Raw genomic sequence first — 24,119 nt, forward strand, 5'->3', positions numbered from 1 at the left:
CAACTATACTAGGTTACTATGACACTACACCTAATTAATCTGAAATATAAACAAGATATACCAGTATAAGAGCACTATGCACTCCACAGGTCACTAGTTAAGAACACTTCTGCACATATAACAGCAACTTCCCATAATGGCATTTTTATATTTACTTTGTGCTTAAAAAAGCAATATCTCTACACATGCTTTTTGAGTTAAGTTTTATAAGGTAAATGTCAATGATCTTGACCAATTAAAATATATTAACACCAAGAAATGCAATAATGAATAAAAACAAGTGATATGAAAACAGGAAACAGAACTACCAAAAATACTGAAGCATAACAGTAAAATCCTGACTTTTACATTTTATTTATAATATAACTATAAGTAGGTATAACTGTGGGCTTTTTCCTATAAGAAATACACATCAGTAACTTACTAGTGAAAGTTTATTATATATTTTTCAGAAATAAGGTTATATTTATCAGTAAAATACCCTTGTAGTTCTAAGTCTTAAGTTCACCTCACTGTAGTAATAAGGTCAAATAATGAATAATTAAAATTTACCATTTTTTAACCTGTCTAGTTTTAAGTAGTCTGTAAGCATCAGGATAGTCTGCCTGAAATGCCTTGGCACGTTAGTGGCTTTCTTAGTACCTAACAAATTATAAAATATAATCACGCATTGTAACCTTTGCAAAGAAATAAAATTTGTGTTTGTTTGTTTGTAAGTTAGGCTTAAGCTTGCCCAAAATGCTTTGCATATATTACAGTGTTACCCATTTCTGTACAAAGAATGTATCATGTGGAAATGAATTTTAAATTTGAATTTGAAGATATGCTTAGGTGGATGGGTTGAAATTAGAGGTATGTATGTTTGATTTCACTTATTGTACTGTTTAATCAAGAGAATCTCATTTACATTCCTAGAAGTGCACTAATTTGCATTTATTTATACTTCATTCCAATCTCTCATAGTTTAATTAGTCATTTGGCAGAGTATGTGACCCAGCCTTAGAATAATCTTCCCCTGTACCTAACCTAACCTAGCCTAGCCTACCCTAACCTAATGTAGCATAGCCTAACCTAACTTAATGGAGGCTAGCCTAACCTAATCTAAATATTATCAGTGTGTTTTATGGCCTATAATAAAAAGTAACTATTCATTTTTTTTTTCACAACTTTTGGAAATTATTGTCAAGAAAACTGAATAATTTTATTCTGGGGTATGAACCATACCTTGAATTTTTTTAGCTGACTATATCAAGACTATGTAATGTTATTATTCTCTCATTTCATATTGCATTATATTCACAGCATAATACTATATCATTTGTCAAAAGATTATCTGAAGAATGATACACTGATATTTTGTGTTAATATATTTTACATTGCAAAAATCTTTTTTTTAACCCTCTGACTTGTTACAGTCAATGTTTAATCAGAAGTGTTAATTTAATCAAGAATATTCTCATTTCACCATATGTACATAATCAAGCTTAATACAATGTAGAAATTTGTGTCAGCAGTCTGTAAAAAATCTGTAAATTAACCTGAAAAATCTTCCTCAATATAAGGGAATAATTAAACATTAAGTGCATCAACACACATCCCTCATAAGCATGGGGAAATGATAACCTGTAGGGGTTATACAGCATCCTGAGGAATGTGAGGTAATGAATTTTGACCAAAGGAGAGTATGGGTAGCTCCATTCCCTTCATTAATTTCAAGGATTCACTGCTTCCTTTTCCTGAAATGGTAAAGCAGTGGATCTCACCTTCGCACCAAAGATCATCGGCCTCTTTCTGCACGTAGATAGGATCACCGATCTCAATGTCGACCTCATCATGGTGCCGGGTAATGAAGCGGTAGAGACCCCGGTGTGTAGCCTCCAGTAATTCCAGCTGAGGGAAGGGCATTCCTCCAGACCCAGGTGACATGGGCGACAGTGACCCTGGACACCACCACACCAATAAGCAATTATAATTCTGCAGTGTTTGGGTGACAATTAGTGAACAGAGGATTGAGTCTCCAATAGTCCTTGTACTGACTGACACAAGTTTAGTGCTTCACACAAAGTAAAAAAAAAAATTTAAATTCTGAATTGAGTATTGCAGTCAAACTAATAACCAATGTTAGACCTTCTTATGAGCAGAAGCATCACCAAAGGTAAACATGGGGGATTAAGCCACTCAAAAATTTCATCAGCAGCCCCAAACCCACCCACCCAAAAAAAATAATAAATGCTGATCAAGACAAGTTCTTGATTAAGCAAGATAGTGCCTTGCATATCATGAAGTGCTAAACCCATGTGGGTCATTCAATGCAAAGAGTTGTGAAGGCTCAATCCTCGATCTGCTAATAAAGCCCCCTCCCTCCCTCTCCTTTCCTACCTCCCTCCCTATCCATCTCTCTCTCTCTCTCTCCCTCTTTCGCTGATAAGCCAAGCTATCGAATAATGACAAGACAGCTAATCAGATTACTTTTCTGGGTATAAAATATGGCAAGATATTATTCAAAGCCTAGTTTACCTGTACATACCTGGACCTGGAGTTTACCTGGAGAGAGTTTCAGGGGTCAATGCCCCCGCGGCCCGGTCTGTGACCAGGCCTCCTGGTGGATCAGCGCCTGATCAACCAGGCTGTTGCTGCTGGCTGCACGCAAACCAACGTACGAGCCACAGCCCGGCTGATCAGGAACTGACTTTAGGTGCTTGTCCAGTGCCAGCTTGAAGACTGCCAGGGGTCTGTTGGTAATCCCCCTTATGTGTGCTGGGAGGCAGTTGAACAGTCTCGGGCCCCTGACACTTATTGTATGGTCTCTTAACGTGCTAGTGACACCCCTGCTTTTCATTGGGGGGATGGTGCATCGTCTGCCAAGTCTTTTGCTTTCGTAGTGAGTGATTTTCGTGTGCAAGTTCGGTACTAGTCCCTCTAGGATTTTCCAGGTGTATATAATCATGTATCTCTCCCTCCTGCGTTCCAGGGAATACAGGTTTAGAAACCTCAAGCGCTCCCAGTAATTGAGGTGTTTTATCTCCGTTATGCGCGCCATGAAAGTTCTCTGTACATTTTCTAGGTCGGGAATTTCACCTGCCTTGAAAGGTGCTGTTAGAGTGCAGCAATATTCCAGCCTAGATAGAACAAGTGACCTGAAGATTGAAGTTAATTTCCAACAGTAAACATATACAGTATTTTGCTGTTATAATAAATGTAAACACCACTTTTAGGTATTATTACAATACGTACTGTATATGGCTTTAGACTGGCACAGCATTTAGATCTGTAGATGTTGAATAGTGACAGTTCAGGTAGCACTTATCAGTTGTGAAGCCAGAAGAGCTTAAAATTCTTGTGTGCACTTGTGTATAAATTCCTGAGGTGTGTTATTGTGAAGTACAATGGCAAGGATTAGTTATGTGGAATACAGATATTGTCAAGTGCAATGGTATAGATTAAGTCATTTGAAATACTACAGGTAATGTGATGTACAATGGTACAAATTATGACATATGGAATACACCATCAAACTATTTAATCATCACATATTTCATTGCCAATGTCCCAATACAATCCACTAATTTCTAATATTAAGTGTTATTCCTACGAATATTATCACTAAGTTAATGTACAATATTTCTGAGATATTCATGGTAACACAATACATGTATTTCCAGTTTTGAACATAAGTTAAATGATAAAAAAATAATGTGTCCCACCTGTGAAGTTACAGGAAGGAATATAGTTATATAACTACACTTAAATAAATTACTTATTATTAAGAATACAGTGATAATTTTTCTTTTCTTGTCAGGAGCAGGAAGAATAGTACAAACAAACGACAGTGTAGAATACAGAGAAAATCCACAACATAAGACACTAGATAAGATTTTGCTGGGATTGTTAACCCAGGGTAGAGATGGTTAGCCATCCAGAATAACCCATGGTAGGGATGGTTAGACATCCAGAATAACCCATGGTAGGGATGGTTAGACATCCAGAATAACCCATGGTAGGGATGGTTAGCCATCCAGAATAACCCAGGGTAGGGATGGTTAGCCATCCAGAATAACCCAGGGTAGGGATGGTTAGCCATCCAGAATAACCCAGGGTAGGTATGGTTAGCAATCCAGAATAACCCAGGGTAGGGATGGTTAGCCATCCAGAATAACTCAGGGTAGGGATGGTTAGCCATCCAGAATAACCCAGGGTAGGGAGGGTTAGCCATCCAGAAAAAGCCAAGGTAGGGAGGGTTAGCCATCCAGAATAACCCAGGGTAGGGAGGGTTAGCCATCCAGAATAACCCAGGGTAGGGAGGGTTAGCCATCCAGAATAACCCAGGGTAGGGAGGGTTAGCCATCCAGACCCCTCAAGGAAGGTTCCTTGATGTTGGTGAGGGGCTCTTGATTTAGGGAATTGGATCTGTGCTCCAGTTCCCCGAATTAAGCCTGAATGCCTTCCACATCCCCCCCCCAGGCGCTGTATAATCCTCCGGGTTTAGCGCTTCCCCCTTGATTATAATAATAATAATAATAGCCATCCAGAAAAACCCATGGTAGGGAGGGTTAGCCATCCGGAAAAAAAACATGGTAGGGAGGGTTAGCCATCCAGAAAAAACCCATGGTAGGGAGGGTTAGCCATCCAGAATAACCCAGGGTAGGGAGGGTTAGGGGAGGCGTAACCCCTTTGGTTCGATTATTTTTCTCGTCCGATTTCTTTCATTTTTGGTGTACATGAAGATGTGTTCATGAAGTTTATTCTTTGTAAGTTTCAATAACATGGGCCAAAAAACAGCTGAAAAAAAATGTATATACCGAAGTTTGCATTTGGCACGAAGGTCTAAATTATTGGCACTACGAAAGGTGGTTTTGGGACTTGGTACTTATAAAACAATCATAATACAATATTCCTGTAAATGCAGTCACTGTAAATATCTTATCTTTACTCCCATATAACTTCCAAACATGAGAACAATCATTGATTTACGATTGTTTTTAATAAATTATTTCATTTAAATCAATAATAAAGGCTGGCCTTCATGAAATAAGTCAATAACTTACTTCCGTGATAATCGCCTGGAACGCCGGCCGGCCTCCCGACTCGAGAAAAAAAAAAATCGAGAAAATTTTTCGTTTCAGGGTTTACTGGAGATCTAGTGTAGTTATCATCTCCAAAACACCGTTTTCTCTTACTCAAAGCCATAGATGACGATATAGGAAGCAGGGGAAATTATTTTATTCCTAATATCGCTGATAGACATTCGCCATATTATGGCCAATTTTATTAATTCTAGTGTATATGTCATGTTTATGTCACCTATAGGGTTTATTATGTCATATTATATCAATTCTAATAGATAAATAAGCCGTAGACTTCATATTAGCGCAATAATGAAGAATTTTCTCCCGTCTCCTCCTGCCTCCCGAGTGCCATAATGTTGCAAGATGGTGCCTGTAAGTAAGTTTATTCAGGTATACACAAATACAGTTACATAGAATTATCATACATAGCAGCATATGTGTAAAGAACCTAGGCATATGCTGCTATGAATGATAATTCTATGTAACTGTATTTGTGTATACCTGAATAAACTTACTTACTTACTTACAGGCACCATCTTGCAACATTATGGCACTCGGGAGGCAAGAGGAGTCGAGAGAAAATTCTTCATTATTGCGCTAATATGAAGTCTACGGCCTATTTATCTATTAGAATTGATATAATATGACATAATAAACGTATAAACTCCGCCCACTCTCATATGATGCCAAATAGTCAATTATTATATTAGCAAGAATAATACAAGAAATAGCACAAGAAAACCGGAAAAAATCCAAAAAATTACTGGATGTGAGCAGTCATGATGGCAGCGCCTATGTCACAGTCATTTATACATGATATAAATGACTGTAATTCCTTGTAGAAACGTCGTAGAATATTGATTCTTGTACCACTGAATTGCCAGAGTTGAGCTATTTTTCTACACCAATAACTCAATTTCAATAAATTTTCGATTTTTTTTTCGCTCGCGCGCAGCACCTGTTATGCCTCCCCTTATCCACCCAGGATAACCCAGGGTAGGGAGGGTTAGCCACCCAGGATAACCCAGGGTAGGGAGGGTTAGCCACCCAGGATAACCCAGGGTAGGGAGGGTTAGCCACCCAGGATAACCCAGGGTAGGGAGGGTTAGCCACCCAGGATAACCCAGGGTAGGGAGGGTTAGCCACCCAGGATAACCCAGGGTAGGGAGGGTTAGCCTCCCAGGATAACCCAGGGTAGGGAGTGTTAGCTACCCAGGATAACCCAGGGTAGGGAGTGTTAGCCACCCAGGATAACCCAGGGTAGGGAGGGTTAGCCACCCAGGATAACCCAGGGTAGGGAGGGTTAGCCACCCAGGATAACCCAGGGTAGGGAGGGTTAGCCACCCAGGATAACCCAGGGTAGGGAGGGTTAGCCTCCCAGGATAACCCAGGGTAGGGAGTGTTAGCCACCCAGGATAACCCAGGGTAGGGAGGGTTAGCCACCCAGGATAACCCAGGGTAGGGAGGGTTAGCCACCCAGGATAACCCAGGGTAGGAAGGGTTAGCCACCCAGGATAACCCAGGGTAGGGAGGGTTAGCCACCCAGGATAACCCAGGGTAGGGAGGGTTAGCCACCCAGGATAACCCAGGGTAGGGAGGGTTAGCCACCCAGGATAACCCAGGGTAGGGAGGGTTAGCCACCCAGGATAACCCAGGGTAGGGAGGGTTAGCCACCCAGGATAACCCAGGGTAGGGAGGGTTAGCCACCCAGGATAACCCAGGGTAGGGAGGGTTAGCCACCCAGGATAACCCAGGGTAGGGAGGGTTAGCCACCCAGGATAACCCAGGGTAGGGAGGGTTAGCCACCCAGGATAACCCAGGGTAGGGAGGGTTAGCCACCCAGGATAACCCAGGGTAGGGAGGGTTAGCCACCCAGGATAACCCAGGGTAGGGAGGGTTAGCCACCCAGGATAACCCAGGGTAGCGAGGGTTAGCCACCCAGGATAACCCAGGGTAGGGAAGGATAGCCACCCAGGATAACCCAGGGTAGGGAGGGTTAGCCACCCAGGATAACCCAGGGTAGGGAGGGTTAGCCACCCAGGATAACCCAGGGTAGTGAGGGTTAGCCACCCAGGATAACCCAGGGTAAGGAGGATTAGCCACCCTGGATAACCCAGGGTAGGGAAGGTTAGCCACCCAGGATAAACCAAGAAATTCAGTATGTCATCGTGGACTATGTGTCTTGTTCACCAGGATGCCACCCACACCAGTCCTCTAACACCTAGTATCTACTTACTGCTAGATGAACAGTGACAGCAGGATTGAACCCGGACACTTAGTTAGCAATGCACTTGCTCAGTTAGCAAGTGCATGCTAACTGAGCCACGGGACATAGTACATCGATTTTTTTTAAACTCTTGACAATACAGAAAAGAAAATATTGAAACCCATGACAGCATGGAAGTTAAAGATAGTGAAAATCCGTGACAGTATAGAAATGATGTAAGATAGTGAAAAGTCATAACCATGTAGAAAGAATATACTGTAGTGAAAAAGACATGAGAGTTTAGAAATTAGAGAAAACTGAAAACTCATGAGAGTAAATAGATTATGTACTGAGATGGCACTCACCATTAACAGTGGCCTGAGGTGACATAGACTTGGCACCATCCGGGGAATGTTGAGTTGAGTTACCAGAGTCAATGTCATTGATGGGCAGCCGTAACTCGGAGTCTGGGCTGCTGTTGTCATCTGGTGGCAGATGGAAGAAGTACAGGTACACATAAATACAGTTACATGACCAAGGCCTGGTCATGGACCAGGCCTTGGGAGCGATCCCTGGAACACCTCCAGATACTCCAGAAGATTTAGATAGATTTTGCCACCGACGTGGCTAGTTTATTGTGCACCCCATATATATCCATCCTGTGGACGGTAGCGCAAGACCATATAGATACACAAAAGGCCTAGGGTTCACTTATCTGTTACAAGCACATTTAGGAAATTTGCTTAGTATATCTGGTATCTTATTTTCATTAATATCTTGACATGTCACATAGGTTATTATACTGTCTATCTCTGTATTCCTCAATAAGTGGACAATTAAGCACATAGTGTTCAAGAGAGTGACTATATGCATGACCACATAATTTACATTTAGTTTGATCTCATCTGTGTGTCTGCCAAACTGCCAGAAGTACTTGTAACCAAGCCTAAGCCTGGCCACTACAACATCAGTCAGTACTTGTAACCAAGCCTAAGTCTGGCCACTACAACATCAGTCAGTACTTGTAACCAAGCCTAAGCCTGGCCACTACAACATCAGTCAGTCTGTTCACATTGCAAGTTGCTCCATAAACATACTTATCTATGTTCATGTTATCATAGTGGGTTATAGATCTACTCAAGCTTCTAACTGCATTTCTATAACAATCATTTTCATTATTTACTTCTCTCCTAATATTATTCATAATGCTAGACACAGATATACCAAAACTATATTCTACATTCTCCTTCTGGGTACTCTTCTTGGCTAACATATCAACTTTATCATGAAGGAGTAATCCAAGGAGACGGGAACAATATGCAGCAGCAGCAAATAATGAACTTTGTGAGCAACCTAACAGTTTTAACTGTGATATCTATCACGTAAGTGTGGTTACACCCTAGGTAGGCAGGGAGGACGAGAGAGTTACTAACCTCTGATGTAGGAGTGGCACTTGAGTACAAGGATGGGCTTTGAGTGTGTGTTGATAAGTGTGAGTGCGTCTGGTGTAGAGCTCCTGGACGCTACGCCTGACTCAGCCTCCTGCAGCTCCTCCGCCAGAGTGGGTGTCCTCAACGCCAGGATGCTCGCTCTGCTGAACGCTGTGGTGGGCGTCGTGGTTAGTTACTGCCCACTACACTATTACCATTACAAGAACCATTAATATATTCTAATATTTTATACTAACATAATATATACGTATATATGTGTGTGCGTGTGTGAGTGTGCCACCTAATTAACGTTTACATAAATAACTCATTACGATTGTGACCAGATATAAACATGTAAATAGTTCATCACCTTCGTAACTTGTTCAGCTATCAAAACTGTGCGGTTCAGTCCCTGGACCATTATGTACCTTTGTAATCTTTTAGTTACCACCCACGGCATGGGTCTGGGCTGCATTATAAAGATGTTAAACTTAAACTAAGCATACAAGAAGAAACTAATTACGTAACAGGTGGGATTTGAATCTATGGTAGGAGAGTCCTCACCCGCCCTGGGTTCATGCCCCACCCATGACAGGAAAGTCCTCACCCGCCCTGGGTTCATGCCCCACCCATGACAGGAAAGTCCTCACCCGCCCTGGGTTCATGTCCCACCCATGACAGGAAAGTCCTCACCCGCCCTGGGTTCATGCCCCACCCATGGCAGGAAAGTCCTCACCCGCCCTGGGTTCATGCCCCACCCATGACAGGAAAGTCCTCACCCGCCCTGGGTTCATGCCCCACCCATGACAGGAAAGTCCTCACCCGCCCTGGGTTCATGCCCCACCCATGACAGGAAAGTCCTCACCCGCCCTGGGTTCATGTCCCACCCATGACAGGAAAGTCCTCACCCGCCCTGGGTTCATGCCCCACCCATGACAGGAAAGTCCTCACCCGCCCTGGGTTCATGTCCCACCCATGACAGGAAAGTCCTCACCCGCCCTGGGTTCATGCCACACCCATGACAGGAAAGTCCTCACCCGCCCTGGGTTCATGCCCCACCCATGACAGGAAAGTCCTCACCCGCCCTGGGTTCATGCCCCACCCATGACAGGAAAGTCCTCACCCGCCCTGGGTTCATGCCCCACCCATGGTAAGAGATACATCAACCGTCCTGGGTTTAAGTCCCACTCATGGTAAGAGAGTCCTCACCCGCCCGGGGTTTTAAGTCCCACTCATGGTAAGAGAGTCCTCACCCGCCCGAGGTTTTAAGTCCCACTCATGGTAATTGTGTGTGCGTGTGTATGTGTATGAGTGTATATGAGTGTGTGTGTGTGCATGAGTGTGTGTGTGTGTGTGTGTATGAGTGTGTGTGTGTGTGTGTGTGTATGAGTGTGTGTGCGTGTGTATGAGTTTGCGTATGTGTGTGTGTGTGTGTGTGTGTGTGTGTGTGTGTGTGTGTGTGTGTGTGTGTGTGTGTGTGTGTATGTGTGTGTGTGTTTATGTGTGTGTGTGTGTGTGTGTGTATGAATTTGTATGTGTGCGTGTGTGTGTGTGTGTGTGTGTGTGTGTGTGTGTGTGTGTGTGTGTGTGTGTGTGTGTGTGTGTGTGTGTGTGTGTGTGTGTGTGTGTGTGTGTCTCAACAATCAATATTTGCACCAATAACTCATTACAGTTGTGACCGGGTGTGGAAGTGTGAATTGCTCATTACACTATAATTTGTTCATGATTGTAGCCATGTATAAACGTAAGTAACCATTCTTACAGAATTCATTACCTTTGTAACTTGTGAGTTCATTACCTTTGTACCTAGTTCAGCTATCACAACTTTGGGGGCCCAGTCCCTGGACCCATTACGTACCTCTGTAATCTGTAAATACCTTTGTAACTTGTCATGATTGTGACTAGACCTACCTGGAGCTCATTACCTTTGTAAATTGTGAGTTCATTACCTTTGTAAATTGTGAATTCATTGCCCCTGTAACTTGCTCAGCTATCAAAACTTTGGGGTCCAGTCCCTGGACCAATTATGTACCTCTGTAATCTTTTAACTACCGCAAACAGGATGGGTATGGGGTGACTACCGCCCACAGGATGGGTATGGGGTGCATAATAAACATATTAAACTAACTCAAGGTAAGAGAGTCCTCACCCGCCCGGGGTTTTAAGTCCCACTCATTTTGTAATATGTTTGTAATCCTGTTACTGATATTTCGTGAGTCACTGTGAAATTATTACGAATCAAAGCTGAAAATAATAAGAGAATATAAAGAGACCTTATTAAGAGACGATAACATACAACAAAACTGCCCCAAGGTAATGTGCAGCTACAAAGTACAACAGCAGATGTACAGCTACACAGGAAGTACAACAGCAGATGTACAGCTACACAGGAAGTACAACAGCAGGCTGTGGAGGTTACCTGGAGTTTACCTGGAGAGAGTTCCGGGGGTCGACGCCCCCGCGGCCCGGTCTGTGACCAGGCCTCCTGGTGGATCAGAGCCTGATCAACCAGGCTGTTGCTGCTGGCTGCACGCAGACCAACGTACGAGCCACAGCCCGGCTGGTCAGGCACCGACTTTAGGTGCTTGTCCAGTGCCAGCTTGAAGACTGCCAGGGGTCTGTTGGTAATCCCCCTTATGTATGCTGGGAGGCAGTTGAACAGTCTCGGGCCCCTGACACTTATTGTATGGTCTCTTAACGTGCTAGTGACACCCCTGCTTTTCATTGGGGGGATGTTGCATCGTCTGCCAAGTCTTTTGCTTTCGTAGTGAGTGATTTTCGTGTGCAAGTTCGGTACTAGTCCCTCTAGGATTTTCCAGGTGTATATAATCATGTATCTCCCCCGCCTGCGTTCCAGGGAATACAAGTTCAGGAACCTCAAGCGCTCCCAGTAATTGAGGTGTTTTATCTCCGTTATGCGCGCCGTGAAGGTTCTCTGTATATTTTCTAGGTCAGCAATTTCACCTGCCTTGAAAGGTGCTGTTAGTGTGCAGCAATATTCCAGCCTAGATAGAACAAGTGACCTGAAGAGTGTCATCATGGGCTTGGCATCCCTCGTTTTGAAGGTTCTCATTATCCATCCTGTCATTTTTCTAGCAGATGCGATCGATACAATGTTATGGTCCTTGAAGGTGAGATCCTCCGACGTGATCACTCCCAGGTCTTTGACGTTGGTGTTTCGCTCTATTTTGTGGCCAGAATTTGTTTTGTACTCTGATGAAGATTTAATTTCCTCGTGTTTACCATATCTGAGTAATTGAAATTTCTCATCGTTGAACTTCATATTGTTTTCTGCAGCCCACTGAAAGATTTGGTTGATGTCCGCCTGGAGCCTTGCAGTGTCTGCAATGGAAGACACTGTCATGCAGATTCGGGTGTCATCTGCAAAGGAAGACACGGTGCTGTGGCTGACATCCTTGTCTATGTCAGATATGAGGATGAGAAACAAGATGGGAGCGAGTACTGTGCCTTGTGGAACAGAGCTTTTCACCGTGCCTGCCTCGGACTTTACTCTGTTGACTACTACTCTCTGTGTTCTGTTAGTGAGGAAATTATAGATCCATCGACCGACTTTTCCTGTTATTCCTTTAGCACGCATTTTGTGCGCTATTACGCCATGGTCACACTTGTCGAAGGCTTTTGCAAAGTCTGTATATATTACATCTGCATTCTTTTTGTCTTCTAGTGCATCTAGGACCTTGTCGTAGTGATCCAATAGTTGAGACAGACAGGAGCGACCTGTTCTAAACCCATGGGTTTCTAGATGGGTGGTGATCTTGCTTCTTAGGACTCTTTCAAAGATTTTTATATGGGATGTTAGTGCTATCGGTCTGTAGTTCTTTGTTGTTGCTTTACTGCCCCCTTTGTGGAGTGAGGCTATGTCTGTTGTTTTTAGTAACTGTAGGACGACCCCCGTGTCCATGCTCCCTCTCCATAGGATGGTATTATTACTATTATTATTATAATCAAAGGGGAAGCGCTAAACCCGTAGGATTATACAGCGCCCGGGGGGGGGATGTGGAAGGCATTCAGGCTTAATTCGGGGAACTGGAGCACAGTTCCAATTCCCTAAATCAAGAGCCCCTCACCAACATCAAGGAACCTTCCGTGAGGGGCATAGGATGGTAAAGGCTCGTGATAGGGGCTTCTTGCAGTTCTTGATGAACACGGAGTTCCATGAGTCTGGCCCTGGGGCAGAGTGCATGGGCATGTCATTTATCGCCTGTTCGAAGTCATTTGGCGTCAGGATAGCATCAGATAGGCTTGTGTTAACCAAATTCTGTGGCTCTCTCATAAAAAATTCATTTTGATCTTCGACTCTCAGTCTGGTTAGTGGCTTGCTAAAAACTGAGTCATATTGGGACTTGAGTAGCTCACTCATTTCCTTGCTTTCATCTGTGTAGGACCCATCTTGTTTAAGTAAGGGCCCAATACTGGACGTTGTTCTCGACTTTGATTTGGCATAGGAGAAGAAATACTTTGGGTTTCTTTCGATTTCATTTATGGCTTTTAGTTCTTCCCGCGTTTCCTGACTCCTATAAGATTCCTTTAGCTTAAGTTCGATGTTTGCTATTTCTCTGACTAGTGTCTCCCTACGCATTTCAGATAGATTGACCTCTTTTAGCCGCTCTGTTATTCTTTTCCGTCGCCTGTAAAGAGAGCGCCTGTCTCTCTCTATTTTACTTCTACTCCTCCTTTTTCTTAGAGGAATAAGCCTTGTGCATACATCGAGTGCCACCAAGTTAATCTGTTCTAGGCATAAGTTGGGGTCTGTGTTGCTTAGTATATCTTCCCAGCTTATATCGGTTAGGACTTGGTTTACTTGGTCCCACTTTATGTTTTTGTTATTGAAGTTGAATTTGGTGAAAGCTCCCTCGTGACTTATCTCATTTTGTCGGTCTGGGGCTCTGCGCATACATGTCTGAACCTCAATTATGTTGTGATCTGAGTATATTGTTTTTGATATGGTGACATTTCTTATCAGATCATCATTGTTAGTGAAGATGAGGTCTAGTGTATTCTCCATTCTAGTAGGCTCTATTATTTGCTGGTTTAAATTGAATTTTGTGCAGAGATTTAAAAGCTCGTGTGAGTGTGAGTTTTCATCAGAGCTGCCTCCTGGTGTTTTTACTGCAACAATATTATTTGCTATATTCCTCCATTTTAGGTGCCTTAAGTTGAAAATATCCCAGGAGCAAGATGTTGGGTGCAGGAGCTGGAAGATTTTCCAGACAGTGGTCAATTTTTAACAGCTGTTACATCGTCTTCAAGTATCTTCTGCTTCTATCAACTTTTCTGTACTTGACTGAAGAAGCCTACTGTGTAGGCGAAACGTTTCATAATAAAGATACCTAACTGTTGCATATGTGTCTTACCTAACAACAGCTGTTCCTGGAATTGCTGGGATGTTGCATCCGGAGGCTTGTAGACTACCACAATGACTAGGTTTTGGTTCTCGACCTTTACTGCTAAAACTTCCACTACATCATTTGAGGCATTAAGCAGTTCTGTGCAAACAAGTGACTCTGCAATGTACAGGCCAACCCCCCCCCCTTTTGCCTGTTCACTCTGTCACATCTGTATAGGTTGTAACCTGGGATCCATATTTCGTTGTCTAAGTGATCCTTTATGTGGGTCTCAGTGAAAGCCGCGAACATTGCCTTTGCCTCTGCAAGCAGTCCACGGATGAAAGGTATTTTGTTGTTTGTTGCTGGCTTTAGACCCTGTATATTTGCAAAGAAGAATGTCATCGGACTGGTGGTATTGTTGGTACTGGGGGGGGGACTTTTTTCCGGCATTAGTATCTGTATCTGTTGGTTTGGAGTGGAGGCCATCGACTGTGGTTCCACTCCAGGAATGACTAGATTTGGTGTACAATTTCTGCCATTTCCTGCCAGTTTTTTTTTCCTTCCTGGCACTAAAAAACCTCTCCCTCTTGAGTGGCTGTGAGTACCCAGGTTTTCCCATGGCCTGGATGTTTTGTATCTTTATGTCCCCTTTAGATGGTGTGCCTGGCAATTTAAGTTATAGCACAGTCTTTCCTGTACTGAAGAGGTACACATTTCAGGGTGAAAAAGCTTACAGGAAGGGAGTTTGCATTTTCCTGTTGTCATATGGGCACGGCATTTTCTAGGGTGGTCATAGTTGCACGTCCCATCTGTTTTTCCAGATTTCCCATGTCTGCAGATACCAAGTGCATAGTATGTGCACAGGCTTGGTTTCCGTTTGCCTTGGGTTTCTGTGACTGTATTCCCTGTTGGTGCATGTTTACCTGTTTTATTTCTATCTTCCCTAGCACCAACAATGGAGCTCCCACCAGTTGTTTTTGGTAATATATCCTCACTATTGCTAGTGGAGTCCTCTTGTTTGCTATTTCCTGTTGTATTTCTTGTTTGCAATATTGGTTTTATCTTATCTTTGACTACACTTGTTTCCCCACTACGGCTCCTGTCCCCTATGAGGTCATTTATATGCATTCCTTCCTGCGTATAATTCCCGACTACCTGGACAAAATCTCCAGCTTCACCATTACTGTCTCCCAGGACAGCACCTCCAGCTTCACCATTACTGTCTCCCAGGACAGCATCTCCAACTTCACCATTACTGTCTCCCAGGACAGCATCTCCAGCTTCACCATTACTGTCTCCCAGGACAGCACCTCCAGCTTCACCATTTCTGTCTCCCAGGACAGCACCTCCAGCTTCACCATTACTGTCTCCCAGGACAGCACCTCCAGCTTCACCATTACTGTCTCCCAGGACAGCACCTCCAGCTTCACCATTACTATCTCCCAGGACAGTACCTCCAGCTTCACCATTACTGTCTCCCAGGACAGCACTATCACTATCACATTTACTGACTACCAGGACATCACCTCCAGCCTTACAGTTTCTGACTACATGGCCAGTATCAAGGGCAGTACCATTCAGCCCAGACTTCTTATGTTCCCATCTGTTGTAGAAAGCTTCCAGGTTGTCTCTGAAAGCAGCTTTGATGTTATCCTCTTTTAATACCCTTGTGATTTTAGTCCACAGATTTATCTCCTTTGGGCATACCCAAAAACACTTCCCTGTTTTAATACTGCTTGTAGCTAGCTCTTGGATATCTGCACAAGGGGCGTGACACCAATTTCCACAAAAATGACAATTTAGCCATGTGGAAGCCTGTTTGTTTGATTTATTGCAGACTAGACACAGCTTCATAATGATTTGAATGGTTGATTTACTGTAATTCTACTAGAAACCTCTTGAATACTCTATTAATAACCTCTTTAAGTACAGCTCTAGCTATCTGTATTTCTATTTCTAACTGTACTTTTATATCAGGACAGCTTACCGGAGTACGCTCCTGGAGTTTGTTTTACATTTATTGTTTGTGTTTATAAGGGCGCCTACAACCCCATCCGTTTACAGTCTGCTTTAATGTCCAACGAATCCGTTTGAAACCGGCCAAGGGTTCGACCAGTCGAGGGTTCGGTCCAGTCGAGGGTTCGGAGCCAGTCTGATCTGATCAGTGGGTCACTTATTTAAAACATACTGGTCGGTGATTTGGGCTAACACATGAAGGATCTACTGGAAAATTCTACCCGAGTAATATGTTATTTGATTGATACAAAAGTATAACATGCGTGTTGAAGAAACCGGTGACTGCTGGCAACTCCTACAGTGACGAACGGTCGAGCCTCAACCCTTGTTTATCAATCGCTGTATCTAGCTTTTCTAGTTTTTGTTTTTGGCCTCCACCACAATAAATGCTATATTATCACTATAGTTGTCTGGTGGAAATTTTGGAGGAGGGACGCTTTTTCTGTAGTAATAATTGCTTCTCGTTGTGTATATTGCGACCGCTGGTAACTACAGGTTATATGAAATTCACAGTAACGTCTGGTATTTCAAGAAAAAGAAACTAATGAAAGTCACTCCAGGAATACAGGAAGCAGCACTGCCAGTCGGTAGGAGTTTTCTGTCTGGGCCAGAAGCTATAGCTCAGCCGGGCAAATATACTCTCGGTCTAACCCATGCTACATGTCACCCCGTCAACTGGTAGATACCAACAAGTGGTTTCAAAACAGACACGTGAGAAAACACCAAGAAACAAGACACGTTCCCTAATAAACATGTCCTGTTTATTTACGTGTCTTTCTTAAACTAACAGCAGCAACACAAGAAAGCATTTATGAAGTTTACATTAAGAGGCCGTAAGTTCCCCAGGCTTCTAATAACAAGTTCATTTTTCCACTATAATCTACCTTGTTCATAATTACTATCACATTTGCTTTGTCTGTTTCGTAAGGTGAAGTCCAGGATCTTCCCTTAATCCATGGTATAACTTAACAAATCTTTGAGGACAATTGTGATGTAGAGGTCAGCTGTGCTCAGACCTCTGCAACAAAATTATCATCACAGATTTGTTAAGTTATACCATGAATTAAGGGAAGATCCTGGACTTCACCTTACGAAACAAAGCAAATGTGATAGTAATTATGAACAAGGTAGATTATAGTGGAAAAATGAACTTGTTATTAGAAGACTGGGGAAATTACGTGCCCCTTAACGATACCTGGAGTTTACCTGGAGAGAGTTCCGGGGGTCAACGCCCCCGCGGCCCGGTCTGTGACCAGGCCTCCTGGTGGATCAGAGCCTGATCAACCAGGCTGTTGCTGCTGGTTGCACGCAAACCAACGTACGAGCCACAGCCCGGCTGGTCAGGAACCGACTTTAGGTGCTTGTCCAGTGCCAGCTTGAAGACTGCCAGGGGTCTGTTGGTAATCCCCCTTATGTGTGCTGGGAGGCAGTTGAACAGTCTCGGGCCCCTGACACTTATTGTATGGTCTCTTAACGTGCTAGTGACACCCCTGCTTTTCATTGGGGGGATGGTGCATCGTCTGCCAAGTCTTTTGCTTTCGTAGTGAGTGATTTTCGTGTGCAAGTTCGGTACTAGTCCCTCTAGGATTTTCCAGGTGTATATAATCATGTATCTCTCTCACCTGCGTTCCAGGGAATACAGGTTTAGGAACCTCAAGTGCTCCCAGTAAATGAGGTGTTTTATCTCCATTATGCGCGCCGTGAAGGTTCTCTGTACATTTTCTAGGTCAGCAATTTCACCTGCCTTGAAAGGTGCTGTTAGTGTGCAGCAATATTCCAGCCTAGATAGAACAAGTGACCTGAAGAGTGTCATCATGGGCTTGGCCTCCCTAGTTTTGAAGGTTCTCATTATCCATCCTGTCATTTTTTCTAGCAGATGCGATTGATACAATGTTATGGTCCTTGAAGGTGAGATCCTCCGACATGATCACTCCCAGGTCTTTGACGTTGGTGTTTCGCTCTATTTTGTGGCCAGAATTTGTTTTGTACTCTGATGAAGATTTAATTTCCTCGTGTTTACCATATCTGAGTAATTGAAATTTCTCATCGTTGAACTTCATATTGTTTTCTGCAGCCCACTGAAATATTTGGTTGATGTCCGCCTGGAGCCTTGCAGTGTCTGCAATGGAAGACCATTGCAATGAGGCCTATGCTGGGCAAATGGGTAAGTGGGAATAAGAACTACGAGAAGCGAACAGTATTCCAGGGATCAAAATCCTTGGCTAGAGATCGTTCACATGACCACACCTGGAAGATGAAGTGCATCACTGGCCCTCACACCTGAGGACAGAAACACGGTCAGGTTACAACACAACCTGTCAAGATTAAAAGTTAGCAAATATTACAATGGACTGACAGAACAATACTAGTGAAACACCGTGCTAGCCAGGCCATTAACAACACCTATAATAATAATAATAATATAATATCTTTATTTACTACAAGTACATGTACAAGGTATACAGTCCTAGTTGACATCAATGACATACTACTATATAGAAAGCCGCTTGTTATGCTGAGCATTTCGGGCAAATCAAGTCAGTTTTGTCTCAGGATGGTACCCACAGCAGTCCACTAACACCCAGGCATCCATTTTACTGATGGGTGAATATAGACAACCGGTGTAAGGAAACACGCCCAGTCTTTCTACCCTCGCCGGGAATCGAACCCTGACCCTCGCTGTGTGAAGCGAGAGATTTAGCCACCAGGCCAAGAGGCCACCAACACACACACACACACCCACATGCGTATATGCAAAACAACCACAGAGTTAAATGATGTTTTGTATTCTGTATCGTTTGTTCGCGATTATTACACCCACATATATGTATATGAATAACTATATGTGAGCAATTACAAAAGAGTGGAAATTCAATACTTTTTCACAGTGGTTATTTTGCATATTGTGATATCACCTGTTTAATGTTATTTTACTGCCTGTAAATATATATATATATATATATATATATATATATATATATATATATATATATATATATATATATATATATATATATATTATTTTATTATTTTTTTTTTATTATCACACTGGCCGATTCCCACCAAGGCAGGGTGGCCCGAAAAAGAAAAACTTTCACCATCATTCACTCCATCACTGTCTTGCCAGAAGGGTGCTTTACACTACAGTTTTTAAACTGGAACATTAACACCCCTCCTTCAGAGTGCAGGCACTGTACTTCCCATCTCCAGGACTCAAGTCCGGCCTGCCGGTTTCCCTGAACCCCTTCATAAATGTTACTTTGCTCACACTCCAACAGCACGTCAAGTATTAAAAACCATTTGTCTCCATTCACTCCTATCAAACACGCTCATGCATACCTGCTGGAAGTCCAAGCCCCTCGCACACAAAACCTCCTTTACCCCCTCTCTCCAACCTTTCCTAGGCCGACCCCTACCCCGCCTTCCTTCCACTACAGACTGATACACTCTTGAAGTCATTCTGTTTCGCTCCATTCTCTCTACATGTCCGAACCACCTCAACAACCCTTCCTCAGCCCTCTGGACAACAGTTTTGGTAATCCCGCACCTCCTCCTAACTTCCAAACTACGAATTCTCTGCATTATATTCACACCACACATTGCCCTCAGACATGACATCTCCACTGCCTCCAGCCTTCTCCTCGCTGCAACATTCATCACCCATGCTTCACACCTATATAAGAGCGTAAGACACATGTGCAACATCTGGGTATCTTTATTGTAGACGTTTCGCCATCCAGTGGCTTTATCAATACAAATTCTAGGACATAACTTGAAGACAGTAGAACTATGTACAGAAGACGAGGTAATCAGTCCCTCAACCTAGGAGTAGGTGCGAACAGCACCATAGTCGTGGAGATTCTGAAGCAGAAGAAAGAATCCTGGCGCTTATATAGTAACGTCAGGTGAAGCAGACGAGGACAAATTCACTGGTAGGCGGGATTCCCCAGTGGAAGTAGGTCCTTCCCAAAGAGATGGGTTAGTAGTAGCAGTAGTTGTCGTAGTCGTGAAGGTTATGTACATGTCCTCAGAATTAAGATTCCATGATGTTGCAGTGTCTGACAAGTTGTGTACGAATGGTATATAATACCGACAAGATGAGAGTAAGACACATGTGCAACATCTGGGTATCTTTATTGTAGACGTTTCGCCATCCAGTGGCTTTATCAATACAAATTCTAGGACATAACTTGAAGACAGTAGAACTATGTACAGAAGACGAGGTAATCAGTCCCTCAACCTAGGAGTAGGTGCGAACAGCACCATAGTCGTGGAGATTCTGAAGCAGAAGAAAGAATCCTGGCGCTTATATAGTCCCTAGGTTGAGGGACTGATTACCTCGTCTTCTGTACATAGTTCTACTGTCTTCAAGTTATGTCCTAGAATTTGTATTGATAAAGCCACTGGATGGCGAAACGTCTACAATAAAGATACCCAGATGTTGCACATGTGTCTTACTCTCATCTTGTCGGTATTATATACCATTCGTACACAACTTGTCAGACACTGCAACATCATGGAATCTTAATTCTGAGGACATGTACATAACCTTCACGACTACGACAACTACTGCTACTACTAACCCATCTCTTTGGGAAGGACCTACTTCCACTGGGGAATCCCGCCTACCAGTGAATTTGTCCTCGTCTGCTTCACCTGACGTTACTATATAAGCGCCAGGATTCTTTCTTCTGCTTCAGAATCTCCACGACTATGGTGCTGTTCGCACCTACTCCTAGGTTGAGGGACTGATTACCTCGTCTTCTGTACATAGTTCTACTGTCTTCAAGTTATGTCCTAGAATTTGTATTGATAAAGCCACTGGATGGCGAAACGTCTACAATAAAGATACCCAGATGTTGCACATGTGTCTTACTCTCATCTTGTCGGTATTATATACCATTCGTACACAACTTGTCAGACACTGCAACATCATGGAATCTTAATTCTGAGGACATGTACATAACCTTCACGACTACGACAACTACTGCTACTACTAACCCATCTCTTTGGGAAGGACCTACTTCCACTGGGGAATCCCGCCTACCAGTGAATTTGTCCTCGTCTGCTTCACCTGACGTTACTATATAAGCGCCAGGATTCTTTCTTCTGCTTCAGAATCTCCACGACTATGGTGCTGTTCGCACCTACTCCTAGGTTGAGGGACTGATTACCTCGTCTTCTGTACATAGTTCTACTGTCTTCAAGTTATGTCCTAGAATTTGTATTGATAAAGCCACTGGATGGCGAAACGTCTACAATAAAGATACCCAGATGTTGCACATGTGTCTTACTCTCATCTTGTCGGTATTATATACCATTCGTACACAACTTGTCAGACACTGCAACATCATGGAATCTTAATTCTGAGGACATGTACATAACCTTCACGACTACGACAACTACTGCTACTACTAACCCATCTCTTTGGGAAGGACCTACTTCCACTGGGGAATCCCGCCTACCAGTGAATTTGTCCTCGTCTGCTTCACCTGACGTTACTATATAAGCGCAAGGATTCTTTCTTCTGCTTCAGAATCTCCACGACTATGGTGCTGTTCGCACCTACTCCTAGGTTGAGAGACTGATTACCTCGTCTTCTGTACATAGTTCTACTGTCTTCAAGTTATGTCCTAGAATTTGTATTGATAAAGCCACTGGATGGCGAAACGTCTACAATAAAGATACCCAGATGTTGCACATGTGTCTTACTCTCATCTTGTCGGTATTATATACCATTCGTACACAACCCATATAAGAGCGTTGGTAAAACTATACTCTCATACATTCCCCTCTTTGCCTCCAAGGACAAAGTTCTTTGTCTCCACAGACTCCTAAGTGCACCACTCACTCTTTTTCCCTCATCAATTCTATGATTCACCTCATCTTTCATAGACCCATCCGCTGACACGTCCACTCCCAAATATCTGAATATATATATATATATATATATATATATGTATATATATATATATATATATATATAATGTGTGTATATATATATATATATAATATATATATATATATACTCTTCGCCGTCTCGTCGCTAAAGCAGCAGTGAGAAACATTCGCCTAGAAGCTGCCACTTTACTCCAGCCACACCAACTGGGCTTTGGGATCTCTCAAGGCAGTGAAGCTGCAGCTCATGTGGCAAGGGCCTACATCAGGGACCTACCAGAAGACAAGGCCATAGTCAAACTTGATTTTAGAAATGCCTTTAATATGAAGAGAGATGCTGTTTTGACAGCTGTTAGGGCTCGGTTCCCCAGTCTCTTTCCCTTCATTTCAGCCGGCTACAGCAAACCCTCAATTCTTTTGTTTGGAGAACATGAAATTCAATTATCAGAGGGTGTTCAGCAGGGTGACCCACTCGCTCCACTTCTCTTCTGCTTGGCAGTAAGAGAACTAACTTCCAGCCTACGCAGTGAGCTCAATATCTGGTACCTGGATAACGGCACTCTGGCAGGTACTGAAGAGTCCCTGGTGGGGGACCTACAACTGGTGAAAACGCAGGGAGAAGACTTGGGACTCATCCTCAATCCCTCCAAGTGTGAAATCATCACAGCAAACCAGGAAATAATCAATGCTGTGCGAAGAGTCCTCCCAGAAGTCTCAACTACAACTCCGTCCAACAGTACCCTCTTGGGGGCACCGCTGGGTCATCAGGCCATCGATACTGTCCTCAGGGACAAATTGAATGACCTGATGAGAATGGAGGAGAGAATAAGCGATCTAGACGCCCATGATGCTCTGTATCTCCTCACAAGGTGTCTTACTATGCCAAGACTCACTTACTTCTTGAGATGTGCACCCTCTTTTGACAACCCAACACTCGATGAATATGACGCACGCCTGAGATCAACTTTTAAGAAGGCACTGAACCTGTCACTAGAGGATGAGCAATGGGATCAGGCAACCCTCCCAGTGCGACTGGGAGGTATAGGGGTGCGTAAAGCAACGCATGTTGCTTTACCTGCTTTTCTGTCTTCGTGTTTGGCTTCCAGTGCATTAGTCAAGAAGATAGTGCCCGAACGCTTAAGAGACGTGGTAGGAGCTCAAGACCCCAGGTTTACTGAAGCAGCGATTCGGTGGGACACCCTTACAGACTCCTCCAGTAGACCAGCTCCTCCCAAACAGCACAAACAGTCCCACTGGGACAAACCGATCATGGAAAAAATCGCCAACACAATGCTCTCCAATGCTTCAGGAAAGAACAAAGCTCGTCTCCTGGCAGTGAAAGCACCACACTCAGGAGATTTCCTGTTAGCTGTTCCCAATTCCTCCCTGGACACCCGTCTCGACCCACAGGCCATTTGGATTGGTGTTGCTCTTCGCCTAGTCGCCCCCATCCTCACCGAACATAGGTGTATTTGCGGCAGGGCGACAGCTGATCAATTCGGACTTCATGGTCTCGTGTGTCACACAGCAGAAGGGAAGTATACCAGACATGAGGAGGTCAATGACATCATAAAGAGAAGCCTCGCCACAGCCCGTTGCCCAGCTCAACGGGAACCCCAAGTACAGAGGTCTGATGGAAGTCAAAAGCGTCCTGATGGAGCCACTGTGCTACCCTGGAAGGATGGAAAGCAGATTGCCTGGGATTACACCTGTGCTGCCACATTGGCAGACACCTACTTGCCATACTCCGTAGTGGAAGGGGGTGGAGCTGCCAGCCACAGGGAGACCCAGAAGATCCGAAAATATGAAGACCTTCCCCCTTGCTATAACTTCATTCCAATAGGGTCGGAGACCCTTGGAGCATGAGGCAAGTGTGCTCTAAAGTTCCTCAAAGAGCTAGGTGAAAAGCTCATCATAGAAACCAAGGACCACAGGGAGACCAGCTTCCTCTTTCAGAGACTCAGTGTTGCGATCCAGAGAGGAAACGCCTGCAGCATTCTGGGCACGCGGCCCACCGCCGGGGAGCTGGACGAAGTATTCGAGATGTAGCTCTGAGTTGTTATCTATGTTGTTTTTTTGTGAATGTTTGACCAATGTATTTTGTCTTTAAATATATATATATATATATATATATATATATATATATATATATATA

The 24,119-nt window shown here is 43.6% G+C and overlaps 1 protein-coding gene across 1 annotated transcript in view; it reads right to left on the reverse strand.

Moving 5' to 3' along the window:
- LOC128701992 (C-Jun-amino-terminal kinase-interacting protein 2-like) overlaps positions 1–24,119 on the reverse strand; it is a 192,577-nt gene that overhangs the window by 35,367 nt on the left and 133,091 nt on the right. The window contains exons 4-6 of the mRNA XM_070101465.1: positions 8,706–8,873; positions 7,638–7,757; positions 1,764–1,940 (exon numbers count right to left, since the gene is read on the reverse strand). Coding sequence (XP_069957566.1) covers positions 1,764–1,940; positions 7,638–7,757; positions 8,706–8,873 — 465 coding nt within the window. The remainder of the gene's footprint in view (positions 1–1,763; positions 1,941–7,637; positions 7,758–8,705; positions 8,874–24,119) is intronic.

Source organism: Cherax quadricarinatus, chromosome 77 (genome assembly GCF_038502225.1).
Source record: "Cherax quadricarinatus isolate ZL_2023a chromosome 77, ASM3850222v1, whole genome shotgun sequence".
NCBI classification, from domain to species: Eukaryota; Metazoa; Arthropoda; class Malacostraca; order Decapoda; family Parastacidae; genus Cherax; species Cherax quadricarinatus.